We start from the raw sequence: 13,493 nt of genomic DNA, 5'->3' as shown, positions 1-13,493 counted from the left end.
TAAGCCTTTAACCACCTCCACCTACTCCAACTCTTTACATCCCTTAATACGTGCCGCTCCCCTGATTTCACAAGATGGATTATTTTCTCTAACCCCCACCATTTCCGAAACTATGGGGCAGATTTACTTACCCGTCCCGTCGCGATCCCGCGGTGCGTTGTCCGACGTGGATTCGGGTCTGGCGCGATTCACTAAGATCGTGCATCCGAGTTCCATCCTGTGTCGTTGCAGCGCCGAGGTCCGCCGGAGTTCAATTGCTTCTTCCTGGTGCATGTGAGTGTTGATCTTGCGACACAAATTCTTTTTTAAATTGCGTGGTTTTTCCGAATTCGTTGCGGTATCTGACGGCCATGGCCGCCCTTTTTCTGTCGCGTGAAAGCCGGCGCCAATGCTACACAATCCGATCGCGTGTGCCAAAATCCCGGGGCAATTTGGTGCAAAATATTCGGGAAACCCAACGAAAGTGCGGCATTCGGACCCTTAGTAAATGAGCCCCAATAAGTTCCAAGTTTGAAGGATTTTACACTGAGGGACTGACCTCTGGGACCAGAGTGAAAAGGAACACGGAGGACCACAAGTTCTGTTGAATTGGCAGGTTTGGCTCCATGATTCTGTAGCGTAGTGATCGATTGTCTCAGTGACACCTCCACCTCCGACCTCAGTGTCCAGTCAGCGGCCACAGTAGCCACAGGTGGGACAAGTGACATAACCATTCTCCTTCCTGGACATGGATACCAGAAAGGAGAATACCAGAGTACCACACCATAGGACCCAGAAGCTGGAGGGAGGTGAGTATCTCTTTCCCAATAATCCTCAATTATTCAGTTCCCCTTTAAGGACTCCTGCCCTACTTCTTGATGTGTGGGGACAGTCATAGATTGAAGGCCAATTAATTGGAGCACACCCTGTTGCAAAAGTATACATACCTTTAAATCAGCCTTAAAGGGAACCTGACATCAGAAATTGATCTAATAATCCACCACCAGTATGTTGCCAAAAAGATGAACACCCTTCCAGAATGTGTTTCTTTCATGACCCAGTGGGGTGGAATCATCCAGAAAATCTACTTTGAAGTGAGATGTAAATTGGTTGTATAAAGTCAAGGAGGCTGAGAGTTTAACACTGAAGTCAAGCTCTCTCTTCCTCAGAATGCCCCTTCACTGTAACTAATGGTCCTACATCCAGAGACTTGACTGACCAGATCTCCTAAAGTCCGGTGCAAAATGTCACAGAGGAGGAGGCTCAGAGCCCCCCACCCTGACTTCAGTGTTAAAATCTCCGCCTCCTTGACTTTACACAACCAATTTACAACTCACTTCAATGTTGATCTTCATGATGAGGCCACCACCGTGGGTCATGATAGAAACAATAACTAGAAGGCGTCACCCTGCCTGTCTGTATACAGGTAGTAGTTTATTAGGTCTATTGCTGATGACAGGTTCCCTTTAAGTTATTGAAATGCTCCCTCTATGTTACATATACTAAGCTGTAGCCCCCAGTGCCATTCTTGAGGCTTTATTTATAAGTAGAAGAGTAGAAGAAAAATAAAACAATTTGACAAAGTGAAAAAAAACCCTTGCTTGGCTGGATCGGTTTATTTTCCCGACTCACACAATGTGACATTTGAGCACAAATAAGACAGAGCCTTCGGCAAGCTGAGGACTACGACCGGCACAGAAGCCACCGCGACTCTGAGTGATTTGTTACTACCATCATTTAGAGATTTTTTTTTTTCTCAATTGGTTCCGTGGTGAATCAGCTCTTCAGAATAAGTGCTAACCTTTAAAGGCTTTCATTCAGTCTGTTAAGGGTTAGGAAATGGGGGGTAAATACTTTTACAACAAGTGACTGGAGGAGACTATTAAGTGGTCTGGTCAGTAAAGTGCTCGGCTTAACTGCCTGCAAAAAACATTAACCTGAGCCCAGACAAGACAAATTCTTGAGCAATTTGTACACAAAAAACACACCCCAAAAAACCTATCATTTAAAAAAAGTAAAACTATAAAAAACTAAAGTGTATTAAAAAAATACAGCTCCAATCCAATGTTTTCTCATGATAAAAACTTATGTTATCTACAAGATAAGAGGGGGACACGTATTTTTTGTGCCTTGTGTATGATCAGGACCTTTTCCCTGTGATACATGTTGTTCCTATACTGGCAGGCACAAATTTTGGCTTATTTTTGAGACTTTTTGTTGCAACTGTCTCAAAACCACATGGACACAAGCCACGTGAGGGGTAACGTACGGGAATGGACACTTCTGTAAATTTTGGATTTGAGGCGTGTCCGGCATTTTTAAGCCCTCTAGTCACACCCCCGGGAGATGATGACATGTGAGGCTGCGGTAACACGTGTTTTTAAATGCATCACAACAGCTAAGAAGGGGAGATTTGCCTTATTACATTGCTGTCAACATGGAGTTTACAAAATGCATGTGTTAACAAAGTGTGTTAACATTGTGTTATTTCATGCGTTTTGTAAATGCCATGTTAACAGTGATGCAATATGGCAAATCTGCTCTTCTCAGCTGTTTTGATGCAATTGAAAGCGCATGTGTTAACGCCACATGTGACCGCACCCTGAGAAGTAACCAATAAATTTAAAAAAAAAAAATGTAAATACAAAAATTTAAGAATTAAAAAATAAAACTGCCCAAACTTTCAATGGCCAACAAGATAGTGTGCAAAATTTTAAATGTTTCATGGATGTGAAATCATTCCAATTTTCATGTTAAAAAGGGCCTAAAAAATCACTAATATAAGCAAAAAAAAAAAAATTGATACATAAGTGAAAAGTCGCAGGGAAGATCTGGAAAATAACGATACATACGGCACAAGGTGCAGACCAAGGGGTACTTCAAAAACAACGCAAAAAAGTCGCAATGAAAAGTCGCAAAAACGACAAAAGTAAAAAATGAGACAATTTCATTAGCAGAAATAAAGATACATGTCCCCCTAAGTGTCTGAGTAGTGGGGGCCCCTTATTAATTTTTGGTATAGACAATCCAAATTTATGTTATTGGAAAATCCCTTTAAAATGTTTAAAGGTGTTGACAAATAGACATTCCTGACCAGGATAGGCCGTCAATAGTTGAATGTTGGGTTTTTCGTCGGGTTTCCCAAATATTTCCGATTTGCACCGAATTGCCCCGGGATTTTGGCTCACGCGATCAGATTGTGGCGCACCGGCGTCGGCTTTCACACGACAGAAATCGGGGGCATAGCCATCAGAAAACCTGACGGATTCAGAAAAAATGCGGAATTAAATAAAAAATTGTGTTGCAAGAATAGCACTCACATACACCGGGACGGAGAAGGTGAACTCCGGCAGACTTCAGCGCAGCAGTGACACCTGGTGGATATCGGGCGCACATCCTTAGTGAATCTCGGTAGACCCGAATCAGCGTCGGAGAACGCGCCGCTGGATCGCCACTGAACCGAGTAAGTAAATCTGCCCCATTGACCCCAGAGTGGGAAGCAGTTGCTTTTTGTCACTGTAGTGGTTTGGCAGCAACACCTCACCCAAAGTGAATGAAAGCTTTAGCAGTAGGTAGTTACATGGAGCCACCAGTTTCGGCCACCACTAACAACTGTTGGTTGCCTCTTTTGTGTGTGGAGACCATCGATGGTTATTTTTGGCCATACCCTTTTTGTGCCGTTTCTCTTCAGATACGCTGGAAGAGCTACAGGGGCAGATTTACTTACCCGGCCCATTCGCGATCCAGCGGCGCGTTCTCAGGGTCTGGCCGGGATTTATTAAGGTAGTTCCTCCGACGTCCACCAGGTGGCGCTGCTGTGCTGAAGAGCATCGGAACGCACTGGAATACACCGAGCCGGGCTGAGTGAAGGTAAGTATTTTCGCGGCACATTTTTTTTTAAATGTGGCGGTTTTTCCGAATCCGTCGGGTTTTCGTTCGGCCACGCCCCCCGATTTCCAGCGTGTGCATGCCGGCGCCAAAGCGTCAAAATCCGATCACATGCGCCAAAATCCCGGGGCAATTCAGGGAAAATTGTCGCAAATCGGAAATATTCGGGTAACACGTCGGGAAAGCGCGAATTGGGCCCTCAGTAAATGACCCCCACAGTGTTTGTTGGAAGTGCATAAGATACATATATTTTAGTGAATGAATTCCATGAACAGCAGAATATGAATAATGGATAATACAAATACAACATAAATAATACATATGACCACAAGAGTAGACATTGGCCTTCTGTCTAGACCTATTCTGACCCAAACATCTGCTTTGGAATTGATATTGACATTGGCCATTCCGTCAACGTATCTCCACAAGCGAATACAGTATTGTTCCAGGAGAAATCATATGTAAGATAACGGTCTACCGCTGCTTCCACGCCCACACGATAAAAAAGGACAACGCTTTCCCCCCGAAAGCAAATTAATCCCATGAATTATTCATTCCTAAGCCTTCTTCAAACATAATCTTATAAATATTGACTACTAACCTTGTATCCAACTGGGAGATCTTGACAATCTTGGGAACAACCACTGACTCTTTTACTTAAACATTCATTTAAATGGCAGCCTCTCTCATCAGATCCATCTCCACAGTCATCCACGGTGTCACAAAGAACTCCCTCGGGTACGCACTTCCCATTTTTACATATAAAAGATGAGCTGTTGCATGACTGTTCTGGAAACAAAGAAGAGTAAAAGAAAAATAAAGTATAAAGAAGATCGCAGCATTAGCATTCGGGACTGAGACGTGGCACGAAACGCAATTATGAAGTCTGATTATCAACTTGTTAGAGCGGGATTGTTTCAATTCCAGTCGCGAGTCTCGATAGCGAGTCAGGGGAAGGAGGAAAAGATGAAATTGCTCTCAAGTAATTGTTGTGCTCACGATGAAGAAAACATAACAAAAATTGACCGGTCTGAAGAGCTTCTTCTTAAACTTATTATATGTTAATTATCGAGATTTTCAAGACGTAGTTACAAAGCCCAAGAACAAATTGGTAGTTGTAGAAGACAGTGTCTAACAAACAAATTCATAGGGGCACATTTACTTACCCGGTCCATTCGCGATCCCGCGGCACGTTGTCCGATGCGGATTCGGGTCTGCCGGGATTCACTAAGGTCCGTGCGCCCGATATCCAGCAGGTGTCGATGCTGCACCGAGGTCCACCGGAGTTCACCTTCTTCTTCCAGGTGCATGTAAGTGCTGATCTTGCGACATTCTTTTTTAAATTCCGCATTTTTTCCGAATCCGTCGGGTTGTCCGACGGCCACACACTCCGATTTCTGTCGCGTGAAAGCCGGCTCCGAGGGGCAAAAATCCAATCGCGTGCACCAAAATCCCAGGGCAATTCGGAAAACGACGGGAAACCCGACAAAAGTGTGCGATTCAGATCCTTAGTAAATGAGCCCCATAATCTCTAGACCTACATTGGCATCTAAGATTACATTAGGAGTAGGGATGAGCAGACCTGAACTGCAATGGCCAGCGCCAAACATTGAGGCTTCGGGTCCCCAAACCCAGACTTTAGCCAGAAATTTGGTAACCTCCGCAACCAGTTCTGGTACTGATCTCAGGTGTTAACCCATTAAGTGCCATTGACAATGCCAATGTGGGTACCGTAGTAGCATTTAAAGGGTTAACAGCCAAGATCGATGCCAGCACCAATTGCCGGTGTTAGCAGTTGGTTCGGTTTGCATATCTGAACCTGTTTTTCAAGGTTTGGCCAAATTTGCCAAACCGATGGGTCCATCCATGCGAAATTAGGAGTCTTGGTTGAACATTTTGGCAAAAAATCTAGGAAAATATTTCAAAGCATAGGCACTATAATAGAAACCTGATGGACACATAGAAACAGAAACATAACAGACTATATGGTCGATAAGGCTTTGTCGGTGTTCACCATGCAACCGATTTCCATTTTTTGCTCTCATTACTTCAAAGTACAATTGAAATATAATGAATAATAGTCACTAAGACTTAGGTTACATTCACACTGTCGTTGCCTGCTGTACCGTGGCATGGCGGGTTACACGGCAGTCCCGGGGAAGAGGAGGAGGGGGAGAAAGCCGCTCACCCCGCCCCTCTCCATAGGAATATATGGCACACGGTGCCGTATTCCGGAGGTAGATAAGACATGTCCTATCTTTCTTCGGGGTACAGAGTGCTATGATGCCTCCCGTTGGGTGCTATGAGTCCGTTGCGATGTATGGTGGACATATATCGGCCGTATATACGTCCCCCATACGTTCATGTGAATATAGACTTAACGTGTGAGGTATTTGAACCTGTGGATTTAACAGAAACCAAATATTTGACAAATTAACAATCCATACAGATTTAAAAACAGCAGAATGGTCATTCTGTAAAAAAACTATTCCCATTGGTCTTTATCCATAGGGTTTAATCTAACTAGAGATGAGCGAGTATACTCGTCCGAGCTTGATGCTCGTTCGAGTATTAAGGTACTCGAAACAGCTCGTTGCTCGGACGAGTATTTCCCCTGCTCGAGATCGAGCATTTAATTAAAAAAACACAGTGAAGAACAATGAAGTATAGAATAAAAACAGTGAACACAGTGAACACAGGATCATTTAAGTGAAAAACACAGTGCAGAACACAGTGCAGAATAGATTACAGATGTTCGGCACATCTGCTTACTTGTCGGAAGATACGCGCGGAACGGTGCGAACAAAATAGCATGTGAAGAACAATATATATGTGTGAAGAACACATTGAAGAACACGGTGAGCAGGACAGAGACACCGGGGAGCAGCACAGAGACACCGGGGAGCAGCACAGAGACATCGGGCAGCGACACGGAGCGGCACGGAGACATAGGGGCACGGAGACATAGGGGCACGGAGATATAGGGGCACGGAGACATCGGGGCACGGAGACATCGGGGCACGGAGACATCGGGGCACGGAGACATAGGGGCACGGAGACAAAAGGGCACGGAGACATAGGGGCAAGGAGACATCGGGGCACAGAGACATCAGGCAGCGGCACAGAGACATCGGGGCACGGAGACATCGGGGCACGGAGACATCGGGGCACGGAGACATAGGGGCACGGAGACATAGGGGCACGGAGACATAGGGGCACGGAGACATAGGGGCACGGAGACATCGGGGCACGGAGACATAGGGGCACGGAGACATCGGGGCACGGAGACATCGGGGCACGGAGACATAGGGGCACGGAGACATCGGGGCACGGAGACATCGGGGCACGGAGACATCGGGGCACGGAGACATCGGGGCACGGAGACATAGGGGCACGGAGACATAGGGGCACGGAGACATAGGGGCACGGAGACATCGGGGCACGGAGACATAGGGGCACGGAGACATAGGGGCACGGAGACATCGGGGCACGGTGACATCGGGGCACGGTGACATCGGGGCACGGAGACATAGGGGCACGGAGACATCAGGGCACGGAGACATCGGGGCACGGAGACATCGGGCAGCGGCACGGAGACATCGGGCAGCGGCACGGAGACATCGGGGAGACTTCAGTGGAAGAAGAGCAGCGGATCCCGGGACAGCGTATCTCCCGACAAGTAAGCAGATGTGCTGAACATCTGCAATCTATTCTTCACTGTGTTTTTCACTTAAATGATCTTGTGTTCACTGTTTTTATTCTATTCTTCACTGTTCTTCACATCTGCTAACTTGTCGGGAGATAATATACGCGCGGAACAGTGAAGAATAGATTGCAGATGTTTGCATACATCTGATCACTTATCAGAAGACATTCTTTTTCAATTAATTAACACATTTTATTCCCGAACCATGGTCCCTTTGAAAAATGCTCGAGTCTCCCATTGACTTCAATGGGGCTCGTTATTCGAGACGAGCACTCGAGCATCAGGAAAAGTTTGTCTCGAATAACGAGCACCCGAGCATTTTAGTGCTCGCTCATCTCTAAATCTAACCTTAACGTAACCTGGGAAAATACTTGAGGCCCCAGTAATAAGTTGTTATAAAAAAAACAACAGCTGGTCGGCAGAAATGAAAAGAAGCCGGATGCCAACCCCCATGATTTATATTGTATCGGTGTCTAGAAGATGCTCATACAAATTCAACCTATGAAAGATCAGGAAGCAACGGACATAGTTGGGCATTAGGAGGCCAAGATATATAAATCTCCTCGGAAGCCATTTCTACCCAAGCTTGGATCACCAAGAATGAAGGTCCTCCGAATGAGTAAGCCAGTGCTAGACACCTCTGAGGTATCAGAATTCCCTTTAAGAATTTTCCCTCCCAAAATTGTCAGGCTCAGCCGATTTAGATCTAATTTGCATGGACAACTTCATATCTTCTACAACTTGTGGTAAAGAACCTAAGTGAAACTGCATTTTCACAGATGTAGCCCAATCTTCGAAGATGTAACCCTTCATACCTGTATTCATGCATTTCTTATTCAGGGGGGCTTCATCGGAGCCATCGGGACAATCAAAGTCCCCATCACATTGCCACTGGAAATTCAGCAAGCAGCGTCCGTCGGCACAGATGAACTCATCGGGGGCACATTGCCGGTAACCTAAAATATGAGACTCGTGAGAGCAACGGGATAACCTAAAATATTCCACACAAACCAAGAGCACATTTTATAAATATGTCCTAGAAATTAATTTCTAGTAGAACATTTGGAGATGTTCTAGAGTTACAATTGTTAGTAACTTGATGGTAAGTGGTAAGTGTTTGATATCTGGGGTTTAACCATGGGAATGCCAAATGATCGGAATAACGGGGTCCCCGAGATTCCTCTGTGAAGGAAGTGGTGTCAAGCACAAGTGACCACCACTCCATTCACCTGGATGGACATACCTGTAGACCTATAGAAATGAATGGAGTGGTGGTCAAGCATATTCGATACAACTTAATTTACACTCAGGGGCTTAGGGAGCACAGGTATGGTGATTGCTTGGGGTCTCATTGATCACCAAGATAAAGGATCAGTGTTGATGGAGGCAAATTTCTTTCAGAGCAAAAATCCATATATTTCATACAAGACGAGAGCCATTAGTGCAGCAATCACAGAGAAGACTATAAAAAGCACAATAATCCTCCATCCCAATCACCAGCTGATGACTCTGATCACCACGGTCACCAGGAGATATGATGAGCTGTCAGCCTCCTACACTGAGACTCAACTATCTGCCGCTATTGTAATGTGGATATAATTGCGAGTATAAGAGCCACTTCCAATATTTGATTTGGACAGAACAATACATATCTGTCATATGGATGTATTTATAAATTCACTTGAGATTAATAATACATTTCCACCAGTCACACAAAGGTTATTATCACATCACATGTTTGATCTTTAAGACTTGTAATATTTTTACTGTCTTGGTCTTATATTCCTGCAGCTTATATTTAGCATTGGCAAAGGCAAGATATCTTGGATTGATCCAAACTGTGTTATACTCCAGTGACTGCACCAGCAGAATAGTGAGTGCAGCTCTGGAGTATAATACAGGATGTAACTCAGGATCAGTACAGGATAAGTAATGTCATGTATGTACACAGTGACTGCACCAGCAGCAGAATAGTGAGTGCAGCTCTGGAGTATAATACAGGATGTAACTCAGGATCAGTACAGGATAAGTAATGTCATGTATGTACACAGTGACTGCACCAGCAGCAGAATAGTGAGTGCAGCTCTGGGGTATAATACAGGATGTAACTCAGGATCAGTACAGGATAAGTAATGTCATGTATGTACACAGTGACTGCACCAGCAGCAGAATAGTGAGTGCAGCTCTGGAGTATAATACAGGATGTAACTCAGGATCAGTACAGGATAAGTAATGTCATGTATGTACACAGTGACTGCACCAGCAGCAGAATAGTGAGTGCAGCTCTGGAGTATAATACAGGATGTAACTCAGGATCAGTACAGGATAAGTAATGTCATGTATGTACACAGTGACTGCACCAGCAGCAGAATAGTGAGTGCAGCTCTGGAGTATAATACAGGATGTAACTCAGGATCAGTACAGGATAAGTAATGTCATGTATGTACACAGTGACTGCACCAGCAGCAGAATAGTGAGTGCAGCTCTGGGGTATAATACAGGATGTAACTCAGGATCAGTACAGGATAAGTAATGTCATGTATGTACACAGTGACTGCACCAGCAGCAGATTAGTGAGTGCAGCTCTGGGGTATAATACAGGATGTAACTCAGGATCAGTACAGGATAAGTAATGCCATGTATGTACAGTGACTGCACCAGCAGCAGAATAGTGAGTGCAGCTCTGGGGTATAATACAGGATGTAACTCAGGATCAGTACAGGATAAGTAATGTCATGTATGTACACAGTGACTGCACCAGCAGCAGAATAGTGAGTGCAGCTCTGGGGTATAATACAGGATGTAACTCAGGATCAGTACAGGATAAGTAATGTCATGTATGTACACAGTGACTGCACCAGCAGCAGAATAGCTCGTGCTGGATCATTCTGCTGTGAACTGCTGACGGGTGTGGTTGTGTTCAGCTGAGCTCCTGCACCACCTGGAGCAAACCCAATCCACCCAGGCCTGCTCTCTCCTCCCCAGGGAGGGAGTGGGTTCTGTGGGATGAATCCTGCAGGAACATCCCAGGCTCCTGTCTCCCGGACCAGGCCGGCGGGGGGCAGGAGAAGCCAGTTACCGGCCAAATCGGAGGGGGTGAGAAGATCTGCCCGGAGCCAAGGACGCAGCGATGTGACCTCGGCTGCCACCCCCAAGACCCAGGGAAGCCGCAAGGTCTCCGGAACACAGAAGATCAAGGCAAGTGACATCAGCCTGAGTGCTCCTCCTGGAAAGCTGGATGTATGTGCGGGAAAGCTGGGTGGTTCAGCTGGAAAGCTGGGTGCTCACGGAGGTGTGCAAAAAGCATGGGGTGATCTTAAGGCCCGGGAGTCTGCTACCATCTATGGCTCCCGGATTGCTGAGCACCTCCGTGAGTACGAGGAAGCTGGAAAAGCGCTGAGGAGGCTCCAGGAGGAGATAAGGGAGACCTTGGCCCTAGCGGGGGTGGCTACACAGAGAAAGAAAAAGTCTGATCTACTTACCACCATAGACAGACTAAAAGCCGAGGTCACCGCTCTGCAGGAGAAGCGACATCTAATCCGCGAGCACAGCGGTCCGTTCCGCGAAAAGTTGGAGAATGATGCCCGGTTTGATGACATGCGCCAGGAGCAGTTAAGAAAACTGAAGGGGCTTCAGATCCAGGCGGATGATGGCGATGATGAGGAGGATGAGGAAGACCTGCCGTGTCCGTCTGGTGGCCTGCACCAACACCAGCAGGCCTCGCACGACAGGCTGCCTGCGGAGCAAGCGCCATTACCATCAGGCTGCGGCTCTGCCAACCTGGAGGAGGAAAGTGATGACAGCGGCCAGGGGGGGGCGCTAATGGCTCAAATACGTCAGCTTGAGTCTCCAGTTCACCTCCAGAACTTTTCCTTTGGTGATGATATCCCGAGTGACGACCAAAAGAGGAAGAAGACGAGACCCAAGAAGACCAAGGCGTCTCAGGAGGTGAATCTGGTGTTTCGTCCCCTCCCTGTTCCCTCCGGGCGGGCAGCAGTGCCAGCCTGTCGTGTAGGCCCCGTTGCCCAGCCCAGCACGAATCCTGCAGTGGACTCGGTGCCAGGGTGCGGGGAGAGTGCAAAGCCACGTTCCATCATGGCGCAGAGCACCAGCCTTGTTTGCAGTAGCAAGGATGGTGCAGGGAAGGCATCGGCCGAAAGGCCGGACAGTGAGGGCGATCCGGCAGGTCCTGGTACTGTGCGCTGCCCCCCAGTGGGAGGGGGGGGTGGCCCGGTGCCAGGGGCAGTGGCGGTGGCTCCTGTGGCCCCTAGCACTGTGGCTGCATCTAGCTCCGGTGAGCAGCGGCAGTGTGATGGGGCTGCTGGGGCTTGTGGTGCGGCGCCTCCCAAGCATCCCGAACAGCCTGCAGAGAAAGGCGCAGGAAAAGTGTTGTTTTGCATTGGATCATCAGACCCTGGAGAGGGCACAAAAAGACTGTCCGGAGTCTGCAAGGGCAAGTGGCCTCTTGCATCCAGCGAGCAGCAGAGCAGAAATATTAAAAAAACTACTGGACAACAAGGGGTTAATGCCAATGAGGCAGAGGGCACCTTTAAGATCGGGGTTGGAGCTGCCTCTTCTCAGGCTGTATCAGCTATGGAGGTGGCTCTACCCCCAGTGCCCAGTGACGCCGAGGCAACCCCAGGTCCTCCTGGCCCAGCTGGTGTGAGTGATGCAAGGAAGCGAGGCAGTAATGCACATAGTGTGGTGAATGTGGGAGTGGTGAATGGTGCTGAGGGGGGTGATCCTGTTGTGCGTGCTGGACCTTCTGCACCCCCAGTGGTGGCCGCTCCCATAAGGAGCTATGCGAGTGTCACTGCTGGGGCAAGTGGGGTTAACTCCTTGTCTCCTGGCTCTGGGAACAGCGTTTTGCAAAGGCGTCTTCTGGAGGCTCTCAGGAGAGGGGAAAAGTCAATCACTGTAGAGGGGAGAGATGTTGATCTGTCCTTCTGGACAGACAGGCATGGTCTGGCAGCCTTCCAAGAGAAAAGGGGGGGAGAGACTGTATGGTCTTTACCCACAACTGGGCCCGGAGCTTCCCGTAGGAATGTGGTTCGTCTTCGCTGGAGGGGCAGTGACGCATGCCCACCCAGGTCAAGGGTGGTGGAGCTCCTCCTGAAGATGAACTTCAGGGCTAGTGACATCTTTGCCCTGATACATCCTTATGGTACTCCGGAGTTCGATGTCAGCTTTGTTCGGCCGGAGGGCTTAGAGCTCTTCTGGTCAAATTATGAGCTGGCAAAGAACGAGCCCGCATGGCGAGACTTTGCTGTGCAAGCAGTGTCTCGCCAAAACACAGTCAAGAAGGTGACCGTTTTGACCCGTAACGAGTCACTTTCTTGCATGGACATCATGACTTGGCTAAGTCGTTATGGCGAAGTAGTTCAGGTACCTCAGAAAAACCGCGATGAATTTGGCATTTGGTCTGGAGCCTGGACCTTCATGATGAAGTTGAAGTGTTCAGGCGGCACAGTCGCCCACATTCCCTCTTCAGCCTTTCTTGGACGGGACAGAATCCTGATTTTCTACCAGGGGCAGCCGAAGGTCTGTCACAGGTGCGGTGACCCCACACACTTTAGCGCCAGCTGCCAAGTGCAGAAGTGCGCTTTGTGTGGTGGGCTAGGTCATCTCGCTGCATCCTGTAAGGACATTAGGTGTAACCTGTGTGGTGAGCTCGGTCACCCTTTCAGCCGTTGTCCTCGCTCCTTTGCCAATGCGGTTGTGACCCCAGTGGAGGAGAGCCATGAGGTTGCTTCTGCTGGGGAAGGTACCAGCAGAGGTGGAGGAGCTGAGGGGCCTGTGAAGAAAAGTAAGAATAAGTCACCTTCTCAGTTGAGGCGGCTTGAAGCCAGACAAAAAGGGAGAGAACTGGGGAAGCCTCAGGTTGCTGGGGTGACCCTGGGTCCTTCCTCAGAGGCTGGTC

At 47.8% G+C, this 13,493-nt stretch overlaps 1 protein-coding gene across 6 annotated transcripts in view; it reads right to left on the bottom strand.

Moving 5' to 3' along the window:
• Nucleotides 1-13,493, bottom strand: part of LRP1B (LDL receptor related protein 1B) — a 1,123,330-nt gene that overhangs the window by 163,523 nt on the left and 946,314 nt on the right. For all 6 annotated transcript variants that reach the window (XM_072122223.1, XM_072122226.1, XM_072122225.1 and 3 more), the window contains exons 54-55: nt 8,389-8,529; nt 4,469-4,656 (exon numbers count right to left, since the gene is read on the bottom strand). In XM_072122223.1, the coding sequence (XP_071978324.1) occupies nt 4,469-4,656; nt 8,389-8,529 (329 nt within the window). The remainder of the gene's footprint in view (nt 1-4,468; nt 4,657-8,388; nt 8,530-13,493) is intronic.

The sequence above is a fragment of the Engystomops pustulosus genome, chromosome 8, assembly GCF_040894005.1.
Source record: "Engystomops pustulosus chromosome 8, aEngPut4.maternal, whole genome shotgun sequence".
In the NCBI taxonomy this organism is placed as follows: domain Eukaryota; kingdom Metazoa; phylum Chordata; class Amphibia; order Anura; family Leptodactylidae; genus Engystomops; species Engystomops pustulosus.
This window is presented reverse-complemented; position numbering and strand designations above follow the sequence as displayed.